General features: G+C 43.7%; 1 protein-coding gene across 1 annotated transcript in view; it reads right to left on the reverse strand.

The window, feature by feature from the left end:
* crtac1b (cartilage acidic protein 1b) overlaps nucleotides 1–10,952 on the reverse strand; it is a 30,909-nt gene extending 19,957 nt beyond the window's left edge. The window contains exons 1-4 of the mRNA XM_030441038.1: nucleotides 10,777–10,952; nucleotides 7,475–7,665; nucleotides 5,258–5,454; nucleotides 4,726–4,862 (exon numbers count right to left, since the gene is read on the reverse strand). Coding sequence (XP_030296898.1) covers nucleotides 4,726–4,862; nucleotides 5,258–5,454; nucleotides 7,475–7,659 — 519 coding nt within the window. The 5' untranslated portion in view covers nucleotides 7,660–7,665; nucleotides 10,777–10,952. The remainder of the gene's footprint in view (nucleotides 1–4,725; nucleotides 4,863–5,257; nucleotides 5,455–7,474; nucleotides 7,666–10,776) is intronic.
* Nucleotides 10,953–21,529: the final 10,577 nt, after the last annotated feature.

The raw sequence follows: 21,529 nt of genomic DNA on the forward strand, positions 1-21,529 counted from the left end.
ACAGATATAAAATAATTGGTGTTCACAGTATTTATGAATAGTGTTTATACTTAAAAGTTAACAGCAGCCTTTCTTCTTTTAAACGGACTTTAAACATGAATCTCCGCTGTTAGAGGGGCTCTACTTGCAGAGTGTTTTGTTCAGAGGAATCGCAGCGACTAGAGTGTCTTGGGTGAAATCAGTCACATCAGATTCTGCTCTGATCTGGAGCTGTTTACCGACAGCAGGAGAGCTCAGAGATTACTGTCTAAAATTTTGGGATGAAAAAATTGATTTATCTTCACTCCTGTCTATCGACCTGGCCTGCCTGAAGCAGCGATCCACAGAGCTGACCTCTTTTATCTGTGTTTCTGTCGTCTTACTGTTATAAATGTTGACTGCTGACTGGAGCTGGATGGGAAACGTGCTTTATTTCATGGATACATTACAGAGGAGAGGGGTGAAGAAGAGGAACGAACCGGAGTGTCTGGTGCTGAATAGCGAGAGTTTACCTGAATATAAACTCAGACACTCTCCTTGTGTGCCGTTGCTGGCTATCGTTAACTCAGACCTAATGTAGTAAAGTGACCTGGCTGTTTGCAGTGGATAAACGCTGCATGAGTAAGGCAAATACACATATTTGCTCCTGCAGTCAAACTCACCTGGTTGGTGGTGAATACAGCATTGAACAACCATGGTTGATGAAAATGTGTCTGAAGTAACCCAGGCTAAATATTCACATACAATGTTTTGAAATTGTATTCATGTAAAGCTTTGTCTCGCTTGCTTCCCTATCCCAGAAGTAGCAACGACGACCTGATGAAATACACAGTTGGTCTGAGTCATGCTATGCGGGGGTTCAGGTGAAGTCCGAACAAATGAGTGTTGAGTCTTTTACGGAAGGTGGCGAGTGATTCTGCTGTCCTGACATTGGTCGGAACTTCGTTCCACCACTGAGGTGCTAGAGCAGGGAAGAGTCGCGACTTCGCTGAGCGAGCTTTGTTTCCGCTCAGCAATGCGGGAACCAGCCGGCCAGCTGATATAGTGGAGCAAAGTGCTCACGCTGGGGCGTGTGATCTGACCAGTGTTTGTCAGTAGACAGACACAGTTCCGTTGAAGGCCTTGAAGGAATCAGATGCGGGACGCAACAGGAAGCCAGTGGAGGTCACTGAGCAGAGGCGTCACATGGGAGAATTTGGGTAGATTGAAAACGAGGCGCGTTGCAGCATTTTGGACATGCTGCACCGGTTTAGTCACAGGGGCTGGGAGTCTAGCCAAGAGCCAGTTGCAGTAGTCCAGGCAAAAGATGACCAGCACTTGTACCAGGAGTAGCGTTTCATCCTTTGTGAGGAAAGGCTAAATTCTGCAGATGTTGTAGGGTGCAAGACAGTCCGTCATCGAGGATTACGGCCAGGTTCCTCGCAGTTGACGAAGGCGATACTAGCCCAATTCACACTGGCTTTTGGGTGCGGCTTTAGTACACCAATTCCCCGCCTCCGTCTCAGTGTGAATCTCTCAGAGGCGGCGAGGGGTGAAATTTCACTCCGGCCCTGATACGCCTCTGGAGGTAGTATCAGGGCTGTATTATTGGAAAACCAAACCAGCCGGCTTCGCGTATTGGGGGCGTGTCGATCGGACCTTCATTAACTACACGTGTCCTTCACTCAACTTAATACAGAGAAATTTGTCACAAAGCAACATTACATGACCAAACAAAAGTAACGTAGTGACTGTATCTGTTTGGCTACTTATACGAGGAAAAAAAATACCGCAGATATACGTGGAGAAGCATCTGTCCTTCCGCCCGTCCTACCGACTCTTCCTCTGCCCGAAAAAGAGCGTCTGTCACCGGCAAAAAAACTGTAATTCACTGAGTGTTTGTGATGAAAAAAAAATCACAGCGACGGTCAGCCCTCCGGACCAAGACTTCAGTGAACTTACCCCCAGAAAACAGCCTTCGTCCCGCGTAGTAATTGACAGGGAGGACACGGGGGAACACCTTGATAAAACACCGTCACGCCTCTTTAGGAGCCGCAGTACCGGTTCTGTGTGAATTCATGGCGGTTCGTCTATAAGGCGGAGCTGCTTTGCTCTGTGTGAATCACCATTGGCGGAGAATTGGCGAACCGCGGCTGCGGCTTTTATGCGTCTTCTCCTGTGAGAATGGGGCTACTGTGACATCCTCTGGATAATGTAAGTACACAACTCAACAAAATATATTATAATGAAATGGTAATTTTTAGACATTTTGATACAGGATTCCTATCTTAAGGGGAACTCTGGAAGGACACATTGCTGCTGATTTTTTTTTTAAATCGTTAATTGTTGTTATCAGCACCAACCAAATTAAATTCACTTCCTATGCATTTGAGTGGATCAGACCTTTCTTTAAATGGTTAACAAACCTTTTAAATAATAGGGCTTTTTAGAATGTTTTTTATATGTTATTAAATATTTCATATTATTCTAAATAACCACTGGTATAGAGTGTTTGGATAGTAACCCATGTCTCTCCTCCACCCTGTCATGCAGTTAAAGAGAAAATGCATCTTGTGGTATCCCCGCCCTCTTTGTCCAATCAGGACCAGTCCATAAAGAGGCAGGACAGAGAGCCGGATCCTCCTTATTTCTGGTATTTCTGGCGATTACTGCTGCGCATTCTTGTGGTGATGTAGAGAAGATGGCGGGGGATCGCTAACTAACGTTGTGTCTGTCTACTGTTCGACGTTGAGCAGGTAGGATACTGTGAGTTTTCAGGGATTTTTAGCAGAAAAGAAAGAAAGAAAGAAACCATATGTGAGTCTTATGTTGTGGCTGGACTAAACAATCAGCTGTAACTCGCTATAAAGCTCAATAAAGGGGAAGAGGAGCTGCAGATTCAGGTGAAATTTGATGCATCGTTGTTCTCCCAGTTTCTTTTACAGAATTACATACGCTATTTGTCACCTATTCATTCTTTTTTAAATGCACAGTCTCACCTTCTCCCGATCAAATCTTTACTCTCCCCCTTTATCTCCTTTTACCTTGTTTCCTACCCTTTACCCCCTCTCCCTCAGCCTCTCCCCTGACTCTTTCCTCTGCCTCCCTTTGGAGATTAATTTCACACTCCATTATCAGTCAGAGTCCCTGCAGACACAAACTCACAGACGGAACCACACTAATAGACTACACACTCGGTTCCAATGAGCTTTCCCACCAGGCCTAACATATTTCAATCAATACAAACACATGCACACATGCAAAAACACGCACACAGAACCGCTAACGCCATTCCGCCACCGTCGTGTTAACTTTACTGTATTTTCACGAGACAAGAAAAGCAAATGAGACTCGTTGATGTAAATGTCATGAGGCGTCACATGGCCTGCTGAGGCGGGAGGAGGAGTGGGTCGCACTCGCACGCACACACACTCAGACACACTCAGGCTCGCCGAGAATGAACTACAGTGAAAGACCTGAAGGCCACTGGCAGTTACTTAACAAACTTAAAAGTCAACGATTTTTCAATAAGTCCTCACCCAAGGCTAATTTCTGTCACCGGGATTGGCCTCGTGAATAGTGTGACATGCATGCCTGCGTGTTGGTGACGGCGTGGCCTTTACACCAGTCTCCACAGCTATCACGGAGGAGCCTAATCTAATTTGAAATGTATATTGTGCTTTTTTTTATCAACCCGCATTTCAATTATTCTGGCTTTTGAAATCCACTTATTCCCCGGGAAGCTCCATCCTGACTTGAAAAGTGAAGCGATCCATCAGCTCAACGTGAGACCCCTCAATGTGTCACCTTCATCAGTTTGGGAAGAGACTAATGATGAGACGTCACTTTCAAGGAGACTGGGAGGGATGAAGCTCTCGGATGACTAATTATCCCTCTTTTCCTCTGAGTGATAACACTTTATTTATGAGCGGACGGGACCGGACGTGTTAGCCTCCTAGCATGCTTTGATTTTGGCCCGCTTAACCTTCTTTCATTGCTCCAATCTGTTCTAATAAAACTTGCTCAGCGGTGGGAAAGTGTGATTTCTTTTTTTTTTTTTCACCGTCAGTCTGCTGGAACTAGCACGGAAGAGCACGCATGGGGGTTTTGGCTCCCTCTGAAAAGCATTATGCCATTAAAAAAGCAGATATCTCTCCAATCAGTTTGGCAGCTGCACAACCTATCAGTGCTCAGTGAGATGGGACTGTGGTTAAAAAAAATCTATTGTAATCCCTACTGTCCTCTCTCCCTACTATTACTTTCTTTACCCCGTCCCCTGATTGGAAGTGAGAACTCTGCGCGTGTCTGCGAGATAAGAGACAAAGAAGGAATGTGAGCGTGTCAGTCAGAGACAGGAAAAAAAAAAGGGAAGTAAAGGAGGCGGAGAGAAAGTAAGAAAACAATGGGAAAGGGACTGAGGGAGAGAGGGAGAAGACTCTACGGGCAGAAAGCAGTAGTGTGCAGTCATCACTCCTCCCCTCGTACGATGTTCTATAAAACAAACGAGCCCTGGCTTCTGTAATTACACTGGTGCGATGGACAGAAGAGAGAAAATGGCACACCATTCCCCCAAATGAACTGTCATAGCACATGCTGAGAAGGGCGGCGTAGGCAGGGCATGAGTTATCACTGGTAAACAAACAGAAGCACCCATGCATGCACGCAAAAGACACTCAGGGGAGTTTGTGTGTGTGTGTGTGTGTGTGTGTGTGTGTGCGTGGTGCATATCTGCATACTCCACTCTGTGTGTGTGTGTGTGTGTAGTACCTTTCTGTCCACACAGGCCACTGAGCGCCCAGCCATACGGTTGGCAACATCTCTGTGTTCGTTAATGTCATCGTTCAGCAGATCTTCAAAGCGTCCATTACGGAACTTAAACAGCTTGTCAGAATACGTTGCCCGACCTTGATGTGGAGAGAGACGCAGAGTTCAGCAGAGGCAAAGAACTGTGCCGAGAAGTAAAGAGGCGTTATGCAATACAAGAACCGTGGGTGATTGGAAACAGGAGAGCAAGGGGCTGCCGCGGCTGCATGTGACCTCTCTCATTTTTTATAAAGATGATGGAGGGGAGGTGTTGCCGTCCGGGCAGCGCGCGCTCTGCGGCTCTCAGGTTGATTAATAGCAGCACAAAGCTTATCTGTTATCTGACGAGGACTCAGATGAGATAAGCTTAATATCTGCTTACTGATACTCCTGCTTTGCCTCTGTACAGCAAAGAGGTACAACCCCTGTGTGAGTGCAGTGTTTTTTGGGTTTTTTTTTTTTAATGAAAGCATTGCTGTGACAGACTGTACTGTACCAGAGAAGGCGTTATTGGTGTTGAGGACATAAATCTCCTCCCGACCGTCCCCGTCGATGTCGCACGCCGTCACCCCGATGGCATTGCCGTGTCGGTCTCTCAGGGCGTAGAAAGGGGAGCTGCGGTTGTCAACGGCGATGTTGACAAGCCTTTTCTTCTCCTTGTCGTACTTCAGCACCAGGTTCGGGCCGTTGTAGCTGTCAACGGGCACCGGAGAGGGAAAGCTGTTACACCTTCATTTCATCAGACTGACAGCAGGAATTTGGAAGAAGTGCAGTTCTTTGTTCAACAATTCATGAGTGGTAACTTTCTAGTGCAGCCTACAAATTCCCCAAACAATGTTTATGTTGCTTCATTTGTAGATAAAGTTGCTCTAGAATCTGGTGTGCAGAATATTGGAAAAGTGGGTTTTTATGAAGCCCCTGAGAACTGTGTATGAAAGTGTCAAAGCTTAAAGGGGAACACCTGTTTGTTGTCTGTATGTACTACTGCATACGGTATGTCACCGAAAGTGAAAGTTCAAAATATCGCCTGCAGTGATGTCACTTAAGGGAGCCAAGAAATATGTTGGAGCAGCAGACGACAAGTTTAAAAAAAAAAGTAAAATGTGGAGAAAGAAAGAGTTGAGCTTACCAGACCCTTGTTGCCTGCTCTTAATATCTATTTTCTCGACTACAACAGCTGCTCCTAGCATAACCACCCCGTAAATTAAAAAATACAAATGCTCAGCAGTCAACTTGCATTGTAGGAAATGTAGGCAGCAGGATCTGAGACCACATCTCTGGTTTTGCAGGATCTCAAAGAAAATGTCAAACCTTCCGACAATATTACAGTAGTTCAAGGTAGAAAACCTGACAAAAAAAATGCGATACAAGGTGAGCTGTGGTTCTCCACCAAGTCCACAATGTGTTCTTCTTTACTTGTTTGTCATTTCTTCCTTTACATGACGTAAGTATCAATAAAAACTAAGTCAGTACTTTTTAAGCTAATGTTAGAATCATATTTATAAACATTTGCGACTAAATATGCAACAATCAAAAATTAATAACTAAAAATATGACACTCTGCTATTCTACTACATCAGGACTGTGTGGGTGTGGTTCGATCATGTTTTTGGATTTGACGGTGGTTTGGCCTCAAACATAACCACCAGTCATCAGATTTGGATCCAAATGTGGCTCAAGTCCTGATTGAGATCATCTTATAAATGAGCCAGAAGCCCGGTGAGAAGAGCACGGACAATGATTGCAAAATCAAAAGCAAAAACAAAACCCTTGCAATTAAAATGTTTTGTTCATGGAGGAGCACAGCATTTAGGAAATCAAGTTTTCAGGGACTTGAAAATCAGCAGGGGTTTTTATAATTGGTGTCACTGGACTGCAAAGTCTACGCTTTCCTCAGGATGTCAATTAAATTAGTCATCCTCTTACTGCACCAGGGAAGGGTGAGGCAACAGCCTGTAGTCAAAATCAAATTTTGGTTAAATATTAAAGTTCCAATTGCCTCTTTGTAATTGTGCACATTTGGATGTATGTTATAAACGCTTTGACATATTTTTGACATCAGTAGTCTGTTAGGGACAATGAAAGTGACACAGAAACGAGGCCACGAGGACGAAAACCTGATCTATCAACGCTTCAAACACTCCGATCTGTTCTGACCGTCATCGTGGCCGTGCAGTAAACCACATCAGTGCAATATAAAACACTATAAAAAACCAAATGACATCCTCTGTAAGGTTTTGTGATGCCCTCCTGTCCGCGATACCTGCTGAATAGGATGTCTTGGCTAAATGACATTTATTAAGCAGGGTCATTTTGGTCCATCTATATTCTGTTAAGCGATGGGAAATTCATTACTGCCTCACTGGATATAGGCAGGCTTGCCAAACTGTTCCCATCACGGGCGCTCTATCCAATCACATCCATATTCATCAGCTGAGTGAGCCTCATGGCACCCTTACTCATCTCTCGTCTTGGACTCTTTTGCCTTTGTCTTCAACCTTTAGCTTGGAAAATGAGAGTGCACTTCCATTTTAGCCTCCACTTTAGAGTTTGATATTACTCAACGGTTAATTAATTGCTCTAATTGTGTGTAATGAAAAAAAATTAGAGTGCTTGTGACGCTCTGTAAAGCGCAAGGGGACATAAGAGATTTAGGGTTCACAAAGCTTGAGTTAAGGTAACTTTAAGAGCCTGCTTCCCCTCTTTTTCTCACCCGGCTACAAACATCTCCAGGTCTCCGTCCCCGTCCACATCAGTGACGGCCACGCCGTAGTTGAGCTGGGTGGGGTTGTTGTCGTAGTCGGGAGGAAGGACGGTCTTGGTTACAGCCGAGAACATGGGCTCCGATCGCTGAGCCGAGGAGACGGCGGGCAGGAACAAAGCCAGCCACAACAACATCCTCACCTAAAGGGAGAAACACACAGTGTGAGGAAGGCTGCCGTCACGCTGTTCGTCTCTGTGCAGCTTCAAAGGCCTCTCGCACTTTCTTCTTTTTGAAAGGAGTCTCCAGAAGATTTCGTGTGCTGAGCAAAAGCGCAGCAAGTCAAAAGAAATTCACATGCAACACTCTTCGACCGGACCGCGACACAGATTGGTGCTGGCAGCCGACTCGAAGGGGAATCAAATAAAATCTGTAAGTCATACACTTGGAAACTGCAACACATGCCCTTGTTGCTAACACTCCCAATCCATCGCGCGGCAAACATCAGCAGATCGTTGGCAGAGCTTTCTGCTATACTCAGACATAAAGATGAAGATATACCACCGCAATCAGCAGCGTTCTGCGGGGTTAGATCTGAACAACCCATCACAGGCCGACAGGCTGAGGAAATAAAGGACAGAAAATCCATACGTGGAGCCAGGGCATTAGCCAGAGGCCAAGTGAGCACAGAGGAAACCAATATGACCCGATATAACAGACATGTGCTGCAGTTTCCTCAGAGACGGGGACCAACTCTAAATTAGGGAAGATCTTTTGAGGGGCTGCGTGACGTGCACGTGTCCTTCTAGTGTCAGTAGATTAAAGGTGAACATGAAAGAATCCATACAATCAACTTATAGTGTGGGCAGGTGGAGGTGCTGTTACTGAAAAGATAGAAGAGAAACACGCCTGAGAGGAGAAGGAAAAGAGGAAGGTCACCTCCTTACGGCAACAGTAAAGGGCTCACCCTCAACACCACTGCAGAACTTAACACACACATAACACACAAGAGCGGGATGGCGTTTACAAGCTGACAACTTGATTTGCTCTAGCCGTGGATTTATGAACGCAGCCTCCGTCATCATTGCACCTGTTCTGCCACCGAGCCGTTTCCCACACCCTGCTGCAGATTCTCCCTTTTCTGCTGAGAGTGTCCAGGTGATGTATGGCTCTTTAACATCTCCCACAACAATTCAATTTGAGATAAAAAAAAAAAAAAAAAAGAACAAAAAGAAACGTACTGCTGTTTGAGTAATACTCTCAAAAGCACAGCGGCAGGGAGAGGATGCACCTCGGCTGACACCTGCAGAAATATGGCCCGGGCTAATGCTAGCTCTCCTGGCAGGCGGCGCGGCGATAACGGCTGGCCAGCAGCGGCGTAGACTGTGGCTGTTAGCAAGAGGGGTTAATTAACAACACTGGGGGCTCAAGATGAGGCGTTTTCTCCCCATTAGCGCGGGATGTAATGACAAATGAGCTCAGCTGTTCCAGACAACACAAGGCAGCTCATATACTGAGCGTTAGATAGGGGCAGTGGGCAATAAATAAAAGAGAGGACGATAAGAAAACTTGAAAGTAAAAGTGTTGGAAAAGGGTACAGGAATATCTTAAATGTGAGGAATCCTTTTAAAGTAGACAATTAGAGACGAGGGATATACTTCTAGTTGATTCAGCTGCTTTAGATTGGCAGCTGAACTTCAATAACCACACAAATAACATGATATAAGACAGGGCTTCTTCCTGTCGTACTGCAGCAGGACAGCGGGCTAATGTCAGCTCATCACCAGCCTGAAAACCCAGAAAAAGTATTCCTGATAATTCAGCGATAACAGCATAAAGAAGGATGTGGAAAAAAGGACAGATGAGTGCTTGAAACCATTGGGGACCATTCTGATAAAATGGTGGAGCACTACATTATCCAGTCAAGGACGCACAGTTCACTGCGGTAAAGACTCCCCACTTGAGTTGCCAAGTAAAGTTCCAATGTGACTTCTTCTACAAGCAACGACTCACAAAACACACATCGGGGGACGTGTGCAGGGTCAACAACACGCCGCTCTCCTACAAGAACACAAAACATCCAAATGAAGTCATTTGTAATAAAACAGTCAAAGACCATGAAATGGCTTGGAAGGAGAAAAAAAACAAAAAACAAAACAGCAGAGAAATGTTTTTTTTTTTTTTTTTTCTCGATGTGGTTATTTATGTTGGCATTAAGAGGCCATTACCACAGCGTGCAACATCAGCATGTGCCTCGTGGAGCGTTCAAGCCCGGCTCTGATCCTGATAACACTGCGACAAAGAGCACCAGCAACATCTTCAGTTTCAAACGCACGCTTCCAGAAGCTCTTCTGTGTGAAGGACACCCTCACTGCAGAACACACACACACACACACACACACACACATACACACACACACAAAGCTGTACCAGGGCCAGTGAATTACACTCAACAATCACTCTGAACAATCAACAATTGCCATTAATGTTAAGCTCCAGTTCATCCATCATTAAACACTGGGGGAGCATGAGACAATAAAACACCTTCAGTCCAGCAGAAACACAACTCACTACAACGCCTCATCTGCTTCACAGCAACACACCAGTGTGGAACATGTTTTATGTCATGAGCCAAACATCATGGGGAGAACAATTATGAGAAAGTGTAATTTGTAGAAAGTTACTCACTTGAACTTGAACACCCAACTGATGCAGGATATTAACCAACAAAAAATATGAGAATGTCTTATAATAATAATAATAATAATAATAATAATAATAGCATCTCTCCATATTTTTACATTAAAAGATACAATTAAATAAAAATGCACATCTTCAAATGAGTATAACAAGTAGCCACAAAAGCAAAAGCAACTAATTAAAAAATCTGAAACTGTTGGTAAATGACAAGATAGAAAGTGCAAACATGACAAAAATCGTTTTGAATAAGGGATCTTTGCTGCAACAAAGAGTCGAAGTAATAATGAAGACGCCTGTTTTCCTGCTCATCGGCAGTTTTGTCTCTTTTAATTATGGAATCCACTTTGTGTGAAGCAGCTTTAAATCCTTTGCACTGACTGCAGGTGATGATAAATCACTATGCCGAGCTACCTGACTGGAAACTGACCAGCACGCGTCCCACTCATTGGACTTATGATTTGCTCTGACAGGAAAGTTGCGTTCAAAGCCGCGCGGAGATCAACTTTCTACCGGCTCTGTCTGCAGCATATCCCAGCGGAGCGCTCCGTTACGGTCATCCTGGACCCGGAGGAGGCTCCAGCAGCGGGAGAACTCACAGCCGGGTCGGTACTCACAGATGCAGAGAAGCTCGGAAACTCCCGACAAAAATCCTCCAGCGACTGACAGCGGGCAGGAAGAAGGAGAGAGAGAGAGAGGGAAAGGTAAAGGGAAAAAAAAAAAAAAGATGAGACAGACAGTCAGCTAATTGTGCCGTGGATACCAGCGGTTATCTCAAGGGTTTTTCCCACTTATCCCCTTTACACAACTTCAAAAAGATTTGCTTTATGAAATCACTTGTGTGATATTTGAGCCAATCGTCGGACGGCTCGCGAGGTGTTCAAACGCGCAACCAATAGGAGAGCTGGGAAGCAGCGGGTGGGCGTGTCCCCAGGTGTCCATCATGAGACGGCAGCGGGGCGCAGCTGGGATGAGGATGCGGGGGGATGCGGAGCCTCCTCGGTCCAGTTGGGATGCTCTGACTCCTGCCCCGTCCGTGTTTTGTTTACTCTTTTTTCTTCTTCCTCTTTTCTTTCTTTTTTTTCTTACATAAATAAGGAGTAATGGATGGCTTAAATAAAATCCAGCTGAGCAACAGATGACAGATATTTAAGAAATGATGGATTTAAACCATTTTTGAGGTACATCTTTTGGTAGTGGCCAAATTAGCTTGATTCTATTTACAAACAGCTATATTTTGGAGAAATATATATATATATCTATATACATAGATAGATATATATATAGATAGATATATATATATATGTGTTATATTTCATTTTCATAGAAATATGTTAAATCCAACTATTACATGAGACATGAATATACATAAAAACAGTTACATAAACTTTTATCTATCTGACATCCAGCTGGCTTTATGCATAACTTTTAAGTTATTATGAATGAACATAACTCGGCTAGTTATCTATTAAAGGTCTCTATTAAAAGTTTGAACATAAATCAAAATTCCATCACATCTGCTCACTCACATGCAGATGGAAAGTCAGGTGAAGTTTCATAGTCCACAACACAATTCTGGGGCTAAACAGCGTTGCACCTTTCTCCTAAACAACTGAAATAGCTGGGGACTACTTTTGAAACGTTAAAAAAAACAGAGCATGGCTCCATACAGCTTGTCCAGGATTATCTAAGTTTCTGAAAGCCTGGAGATCCCAAATTGGCCAAAGCACTTTTTTAAGCTAAAGTCTTCACTGTGGTTGCTAAGCTAAAAACTTTAGCATACAACCCATCTCAAGCCAAGCCCCCAGGAAGAGCGCTAGGCTTTCAAGCCAATTTTCGAAGTATCCAAACCGTGTAATGACATCATCACGTGATGTACTGCAGCCCAAAAGGACCTTTTACCACGAGCTTACACTGTTAAAAGAAGTGCCTGTAAAAAAGTGGATACATTTTTTTGAGCGTTACAACCCCCTGCTAAATGACTTGTTCACTGTCATAATTTGAGCCATTCGGTCCAATAAAATTTGGAAAGTCCAGAAGAGCTGCACAATTAAATTCTTTTATCCCCATTCAAGTTGGCCAGGTGCTTAACCGGAAGTTAGCTGGCTTGGCACCTACTTGCACCTACATACCTGGGAAGTCGAGCCTTTTGTCTTCAAAACACCACTGAGCAGATTTCATGGGAATGAATGAGGATCCGCCTTGAAGTCTGTGTCTAGATTTATAACGTCCATGGTCTCAAGCAGTTGCATGAGCTTGACCGTGCATCAAGAGTGAAAATATTGTCATTTCAAATCAATTGGGCATCTCGGGGGTTGTAGAGACTTGGATTGAACAAGATGAGCTCTGTAAAGCCATTTCACTTTTTTATGTTTTTTACATTTTAAAATAAATCTCCATCTACTTCAGCTGTTAAAGAGAACGCTACAATTGCTGCCATTCTGTGCAGAATGCTGTTGTCTTTTTTTCTTTTCTAAATGTGTTTTTGCTTGTTTTTTTATCTTTTTATAGAGATGTTTATCACAGCCGGAAGCACTGATACATATTGGGGCTGGCAGAAATGATATTTTGTGTCATTTTGTGTACTCAGGGGAAACGACAATGAAGTGAATCTGAGGGGCCGTCCACACGGACGAAAACAATCTTTTTCATCTCCGTCTTCCTCGGCATCGTTTCAAGAATATTTGCGTCCACACGGATCCACTGAAAACGACCGAAAACGCTGTAGTTCATATTCCAGGCCTATAGGTGACGCTTGACATTCACCAAAAATTGAGAAGAAGAGACGGAGCATGCGCATAAAGCTTGCATGCTGTAAACAAACAGACAGTAGATGGAGAAACCGAACACAACAAGAAGAAGATGAAAATGGCTAGTACAAGGAAACCAGAATCGTTCGCGTGGACCGTTAATGACGTAGAACTGCTGCTGCGACTCACACTCAAGGCGAGTAAGTTGCAAGAAAGGCTCAATATCTTCTGCGGCACGATCACGAGCATGTAGTCTGCCATTGTTGTTGTTGTTGCTATGAGACGTCATTGGGTTCAGAGGTCGGAGGCAAGAGGTCAAGGGGTGTGGCGATGGCGTCATCGTTTTGGAAAGTATGCGGATTCCACACCAAAACGGGAGGGCTGCGTTTTCGGATTTTTCCACCCTGGGACACGTTTTCAAAAAAGTGCATTTTCAGGCGCTGCGTTTTCAGGATCAGTGTGGACGGTCGACCAAAACGATGAAATACATGCTAATTTCACAAAAGAGCGTGCTCGTCTGGACGGCCCCTGAATCTGAACGTCATTCGACTTCACATCAGCATGAGGGTGAGCAGATAACGACTGAATTCTATCCTTTCTTATCCTTTAAGTGTGAACTAATCACACACAAATCAGTATTACGATTATTATTACAAGTATATGATATGCAGCCTTATCATAGGTGTGGTTCTATGGGTTCATTATAACCTGCGGTCAAAACTCACAGAGGTTTCCTGGGGTAAAATGTTGACGCATGTGCAGTTGCTGTGGTCTCAGCCTGGTTTCAGGCAGCATGAAAATATTTGTCTACCAGTGTTGTTTATAGGCTAAGCTCAATAATACTCTGTGCACTCATATCTGCTGAACTCTGGCCCCACCCTACACACACAGCAGCTTGTTAACAAAGCATTAAAACGAGCAATGTTTTCAATAACAATGATTCATTCAGGCAAACATTTTCATTATCATCTCCCACAAGTCAAACCTTCAGTCCTATATATGTGAATTTCTTGAGTATATGGACAAAAGGAAACCTACCGAATGGTCCTTTAAGGGTTTGACTTTGACGTATCAATAACCTGACCGAACAAAAGAAGGTAATTAAAGTAATTAAATGCGCACTTCACTTACAAATGAAGCTGTGGGTTCTTAAAATGCCTTCTCGACGTTATCTAAGGAGAACCAGAGAGCTGCTTCAGCGCTCTTTGAGGAATAAAAGGTACAAAACAACAGCATCACATTAGCATGAAGCGGCGCTACAATGATCCTCAGAAATGATGAATAATTCTCTCTCTCAGAGTGATGAACAAAAAGTTAGTGTTCTGTCTCATAACAATCACAAGCGTGTGTGTGTGTGTGTGTGTGTGTGTGTGTGAGAAAGAGAGAGAGGCGCGCGCGCGCATGTGTGTGTGAGTTTGCAGGTTTACTGCTGCCAGATGTATAATTCTTATGTCATGCTCTACTGACTCCAGCCTCCCAGAGACCCCCAATGAAATGAGTTGTGTGTGCGTGTGTGTGTGTGTGTGTGTGTGTGTGTGTGGCTGCGCACAGCCTGGTGAAATGAGATGTTCACATCCCAAGGACGTCTCCCACCATAATTTAAACTCACTGGTGCTGGAAGACTTCAAACTGAAAGTGCTGAAGTCATAAACCAGTGCACTTCTGTCTTTACTGTTATTGTCTGTGATCTGCTGGTGTAAATCTGCAGGCAGGTGGCTGTGACTCAAACAATGCAAATACCGCGACAGAAACCTGAAGCTTTTCCATGCTTTGATTACTGCATATTGGCTCCAGGCTATAAAATCAAGTTAAAGACCCAAAGTCAACACTGCTTTTTACTTATTGTGATTGCTCTGGTGTTGCGGTTTATCTGCCCCATTTGATTTACAGGTTGCAGAGTTCTCTGACACGGTCGCAAAATGTGAAGGGGTTTTAGAAGAAGGAAGAGGAAAATCTTCCAGCCTTGACGTACCGCCGCGTCGCATGATACCTTCAGCTATTTATCCCTGATCTACAGTCTCTCGCAGCGGAGACCAGAGTGTTTTTATTTACGAGGGGACAAAGAGACATCTATCAGCACTCAGCTGAAGCCAGTGACAGTGTATAGTGTGACTTTGAGGCGGAAAGTGAATTGTATTCCCTCCCCTGGGGCACACTGGGACAAATCCCAGACGAGATGTTGTGGTTTGCGTTCGTCTCCATCGCCTACCCGCGCTCATCCACCGCTTCTCACCACCTAAGTTCACTTTGCCAAGGTCGTGCCCCCCCCCCCCTCCTTCCTCCTTAGACGCAATGATCTTAAAATAGAGCTCCTTTAAGTGAAGATGAGGAGTGTAGAAAGCTCAGGGGAAGAGCAGGGAAGGGAGGGGCTTTTACTACAGCATGACAAAATGTCCCCGTTCCTCTTTAAGGGCTGTTGAAAGATGTATAGTGCTACAGCATCATGATGAATCCCCTCCGCGGTGGATAGGAGAACACTTCTCATATCATTAAGCTTTAGTAATGGTCCCAATGCTGCGTCCCCTCTGGCAGGGTTGCCTGACGTTCACTCCTCTGGCTAACAGGCCTGCTGGCTACCTACAGTTTCCCACTGCTTTACTGCTCTGCTGCTGCTGCTGCTGCTGCTGCTGCTGAGGAAGGGTGGGCATCATGGAGCAGCGTTTAGCGAGGCTGCTCCAGAAAGTATTCTCATCAATTCAGTATCATACTTTAAGCTTTTATTGCCCACAAAAAAATGCAGTTTTTCAGTTTTTGTTATTTTGAACATCTGTACCGTCAAAAGCGCACAAAACTGAAACAAATGTTGACGTTTATGATGAGCGGCTCGAGCACTTGGTTGACAGAACAAAAAAAATGTGTGCGGATATGATCCTTTGTAGATACACTAGTTAATAATGTATGAGAAGAGTCTTCAAGCGATTGAGCGCTGCGCTTCCAGACACAACACAGACGGAGTCGAACTCCCTTTGACCCATTTTAGTCTTTAATCTTTATCATACCAAGGGGGAATTTTAAGTCACAGCCTGCACATGTTTGTGACAACACATGCACGCATTATGTAGTGAACATATGCTCATATATATTCATTTACTTGCACATACATATTCCAGCCTATATCCCTACATATACAGTACATTGTTAACTAACAGGAGGTTTTCACGGTACATCCTCACAGAGAAACTACTGTAGTCATGCTTTTGCAATGCAAGATGGGAAATGTTTTGGGAATATTACGGTACGAAATTGAATTGAATTTATGTGGCAGTCTGAAGCGGTCGTAAAAAAAAAAAAAAAGGAAAAGTAAGTCCACATTACGAGAAAATATTGTAATTAGGCCACAACACCATACAGCAATGAAGCAATACAATATTGTAGTTATGATCATTTGTGAATAATTTACTGTAAGGTAATAGCACTGTTTTCACTGTGTTATACAAACAGCTATACCTAGAGAGTTATCTTAGGGCTCTTTGTATGAAGCTCATACAAAATCAGGCTCTCGCTCACTTTTGAGTCCTGTATCAGTGTGAAATGTTGACATTGTGTATTCCTCTCCCCAGCTATTCAAGGCTGGCAGATTGAAAAATATATTGGAGGAAAATAGATTGTGTGAGCTGTCTGCTGCAGCAGAAGTGGAAAGTAAGCCCCATTTTCTGTCTCATATTCAAGTCTGCCATGTCCCAAAATGTGCAGTTTTCTGTGTCTGGTTTGTTATAATTGTATTACATTGCTTTTTCTTTTTTTTTCAGAATATACTTTTTTTTGTTTTGTTTTGTTTTGCAGTTTGCTGAACAATTTCTCACTTGTTTGTGTTTTATTCCCTGTGTCATTTCATGCTCAGAATACACATTAGAACATATTTGATTTTCTGTGTGGATGAGCTCCAGCTCTGATCTTTGAACCTGTGCACCGAGCCCTCTCTACTGTATTTAAGCCCTCCAGGGTGTGAGTGCAGCGTGTGTTGCTGCATGCGTTGCTGTGACTGCACACATATGTCTTTCCCCAGCTTGCACACACACACACACACACACACACACACACACACACACACACACACACACACACACACACACACACTCATACTCACATGGGATATAGGTTTAGCCAACAGGGTCCTTCATAGATCAGCCTCCCCTGACAGCTCTCTTAAATGTCCTTGGCAGCCCCCCAACCCCCTGCTCTCGTTCCCTCTCTGTTCCTGCACCTTTTTCTCTCTGGCCGAGTCCCTGATGGATGCTGCCATATTTCTCTGCCTCTCTCTCGTCCCTGGAATGCTCCCATAACCACTGGGCCCTGTAATGCATGACACAATCTGTATATTTCCCATTAAGTGTCACTTTGTGAATGAACCTGTTTCTCTGCACACAGAGCGACATGCAGAGGACAGAGGCTGGAGGCTGACCAGCTCCTTTGAATTCCAGATGAATGTCTCTTGGACCCCTGAGTCAAACATTCTTACAGCTTTGTACTGTTTGAGTTTATTTGATTTTGCTAATTATTTCCATGATCTGCTTCTGTAGCCCCAGCTTTGCCGAGTGTCAGTTTCCCCTTAACTCATCTCCTGAACTTGGACGTCCTCACAAGACTGTGAAGAATTACACTTGGAAAGCAGTGTTTGTTTTCTCTTCACCCTCCACAGTCCCCAACTAATACTTGTTTTTTTTTTGTTTTTTTTTACATCATGAGCTTTTGTACACACTCTCCGCGTTGCTATCAATCACATTTTTAATTTAATGTATGAATATGTGATTTATGTTGCTCGGGCAGAAGATATAAATCTATTTTGCGGAGGGAGAGGGAGGAGGGGGGATAACAGCGCTGATGTTCCCTTATTGATTGGCTGGCTTAATAGTGTTTGTTCTTTATAGCTGATCTCAGGAAATAAAGAAAATAAATAGTTGAGAATGAGTTCAGCCACTGCGATGCTCACGAGGATGTGAGAGAGAGACGGGGCGAGGAGGAGAGAAGAGACAGCAATAGAGACAGAATGATACAGCGGTTGATTACCATATGCATGTTGTCACATCTGATTCTTAATTTGGTCCAAGCACACGGACGACTTACTTGATCTAATAAACTTCCATCTTTTGTGCCCTTTGACTTTAACGTCGAAATCGGGTCACCAGTCACATGATGTTTTCATCATGTTTGAATGAAGCTGGTGGCTGCATCGAGCTATAATGCACTTTGCTTCCAGTTATCGCTGTACTTCATGTGTTCAACGCGTCTCGCCACAATGTCACAAGTGACAGAACGCCACGTTTCTCTGTAAACCCAGGAGCCACATGGTGAGCCGTCAGTCTTGAGTCACATCTTTTCTGCTAATGCAGAGTGTCAGGCCATTATTTGCTCTGAGACTGCTTTACAATTCTCAGAGGATTTGTCAAATTGATTTGAAAACCAAACTGTGGTTATTGCCCAGCATCAGGCTCCTCGGTGTGATGAATGAAATTTGTCTTGACATGTCAAGTTAGGGGGAAAGGAAAGAAATGGCTGCAGGTGAAGTGCTTGACCATGTTATATAAATGCATTAAAGTCATAACAGTGCTTGAGTTTAAGCTCAGATTCCATCAGAAGAACAACCTTAGTCGTAACCTGTGAAAGAAAACACTAAAAGACCTCAGATCAGTGAGCGTCTTCCAACACGGTCCACGCCGAGAGGAGGAGAGGAGTGCATAAATCCAGCCCATTAGCCCTGAGGTCTCCTGATGACAGTTCCCGCCCCATGGCTGATGTAAACCAAACTTCCTGTTCGGAGATGAAGAAGCCTGTCAAGCGGCTGCAGCCACCTCGACCCCTCGTCACCCTCCCTCTGAGATGCTCCGGCATTAATATCAAAATCGATTCTAAATGAGGGACAAGGGAAACAAGTGAGAAACAAAAGGATGCGTCCATCTCCGGTGGAGGGATGTGCAGAGGCGAAGACGCCGGAAGGTAGGCTGGTTTTAGAGCACTCCACAAGGTCTCTCATAAGCATGGAAACATTTCACCTGACATCCCCGTCTTCTCTCTCCAGCCCCATGTCAGGTGCTGGGGATAAATAACAACTGCTGGTATGAACAGTGACAGTACTAAAACAAAGATGGCTGCAGGTTTGACATTATGCTTGTGTATAAAACTGACGATAATATAAGATCACAGCAGGGATGGAATGTAACAAAGTACATTTACCCAAGTATTGTGCAATTTTGATACTTTACTTGAGACATTGTCCCTGTTACTCCACTATATTAACGTGACAACTTTAGGTACTTACTTTGCAGCTATTGCTGTGTCAGTGCCAAAGTAGAGCACTTTTAAATCAATTTATTTTGTCGCCAAGAGTAAAACAAGTTACTCTGATTTTGATACCAAGAAAATTGTGGACTGTTGAATTTGATTATCAGCTGGGACAACACAACATGATGCATTACAATGCAATGTGATGAAGTCCAAAACAATAAGAAGACGATACAATACGATGCGATGTGATGCGATACAATGCGATTCTATGCGATGCGATGCGATATGATACGATACGATACGATGCGATACAATGCGATACAATGCGATACGATGCGATACGATACGATACGATGCAAAACGAAACAAAAGAATGCGATACAATACGATATAACACAATACTACTTTGTTGTCTGTTTACAATGAAAGTCATTTTGTATATTCTGGCAGTTCTGCTCATGAGGGTTATACATATTCATAAAGGCATATCAAACAATCACAACCGTGAAACAAATAATGATATTCTCACATCCATAGCTTATTTAGCACCATACTGACTTTGATTTAGCAACAGGATATACCAAAAATCAGGTGAGAAAGAAAGAAAACCCCAATCTCTTTGCTATGACAAAGGCTGATTAAAACATCCACTTGTATTAATAAGTAGGAAAATGTTGTTACTTTCTGATCTGGAAGAAAGAATGCTGGTTTCGAACAATCTCAAGTCAAGAGATCAGCTGGAGAGCAGATTTGGAAACAGTGAAAGTCAGATTTATAGGGAACCAATCTCTGCACAGTTGATGTCATTTTTCTACAGCCATTACACTGTGCAAGCTGCACTTCAGAAAGATAAGAGAAAGCACCAAAAAAAAGTATATCTATTGCCAGATATCAGCTTAGCAAGTGTAAAATTAAACATGATATCTTCACTTTTACTCAAGACTGACTTTTGGCTACTTTTTACAACACAACTCCAGAGAATTGACATATTTACAGTAACTTTTCCCTTTCCAGTTTTGTCTCCATGGTTCTACTCGCATCTTTCTACTGTGTTTTTCACCAGCGGAGGTCTTGCTTGTCGACCAGACTTCCCCTGTCTGCAAGTTTCTCAAAATGACCTTACGAACAGAGTAATGTTTTCATCTTATCATGCCTAATAGTGTATCGATCTCAGCCTGGAAGAAATGACTACATCATCTCCTTGGCTGGCTCGTGTCATCATTAACAACCTGGACTTAGATTATAGACAAATGCTAAACAGCTACATGGATCCGTTCCTACCAATCAGATCTGTGGTCACATAAGGTCAGATTAACCAAATATGACAACTCTGCTGTGTTGTGGAATTAAAACGGTTGTCTGAGGGCTTCGTTAAACAAAGTTTTAACATCTCTGCCATGTGTTCTGTGGTCTGCAGCTGTAAAACTCTGCACTGACTGCCAGCCTCAGTCAAGCGCTCTCCGTCCTCCTGTGTTTCTGCTGCTGTCTCCTCAGCGGGATAATCAGCCGCTCTCCTGCAAGGTAATTCCTGCTCAGGAGTGCATGTGGCCGACACTGCGGAAATTCATTTTTTGGTTTAATTTCAGGCCTATTGATCGTGGAGCGCTTTACGGCTGCATGACATCCATAATCACAACAATGGTGTGACAGCGGAGATAAATAATGTGGCACGGGCTCGGAGAGAAGGAGGGATGTAGGGATGAAAGGGACGCAGAATTGAAAAAAAAGGAAGAGCCAGGTTCCATCTCTTACTGCATTCTGTATTAATTACCCAACCCCACCCTATTACATCCTCCCAGCCCCGACCCCGTCACCTGATTGATCTCCCCTCAGAGGCCATAAATTAGTTTTCTTCCCAAACTTATCTGAAATCTGTTTGTTTAAGCATCCATTAAAGGATAGGAGCCAGTGCACTACAGTAATTACCAACGCCACTGTAATATCTATAATTATTATGATTAGTGGAGCAGAATTAAGTCACTGCTAAAGAAACCACAAGGGGCCAAAGCCACAGCATGATTACGAGGCTTTGCATATACTAATGCTGTCGTCGAGCGCAAAGCCGTAGCGATGTTGCTGAAATGTTGATTCAGGCAACAGTGGATGCATACTGAGAGGCAATCAAACCAAACATTTAAATTGTAAACTTAGGAGCATGAAATGGATTTATCCTGGTGGAGCATGTTGACCGATATACAACATGCCACTGTTTTAAAATTAGATACGTTCACATTATTTCACACTTATTTAGATATTTGCAGAAATACGCACACATTCCCGGCACGCTGTTGAGTCATTTTCTCCTCAGTAAGCATAAACGCCTATTTCAGAAACAGCGAGGGCCAGTGCGGTCAGTGTTTGTGTGGGCAGAAAGTTTAAGAGAGTCCAGAGAGCTGGT

The sequence above is a fragment of the Sparus aurata genome, chromosome 15 (genome assembly GCF_900880675.1).
Source record: "Sparus aurata chromosome 15, fSpaAur1.1, whole genome shotgun sequence".
Taxonomy (NCBI): Eukaryota; Metazoa; Chordata; class Actinopteri; order Spariformes; family Sparidae; genus Sparus; species Sparus aurata.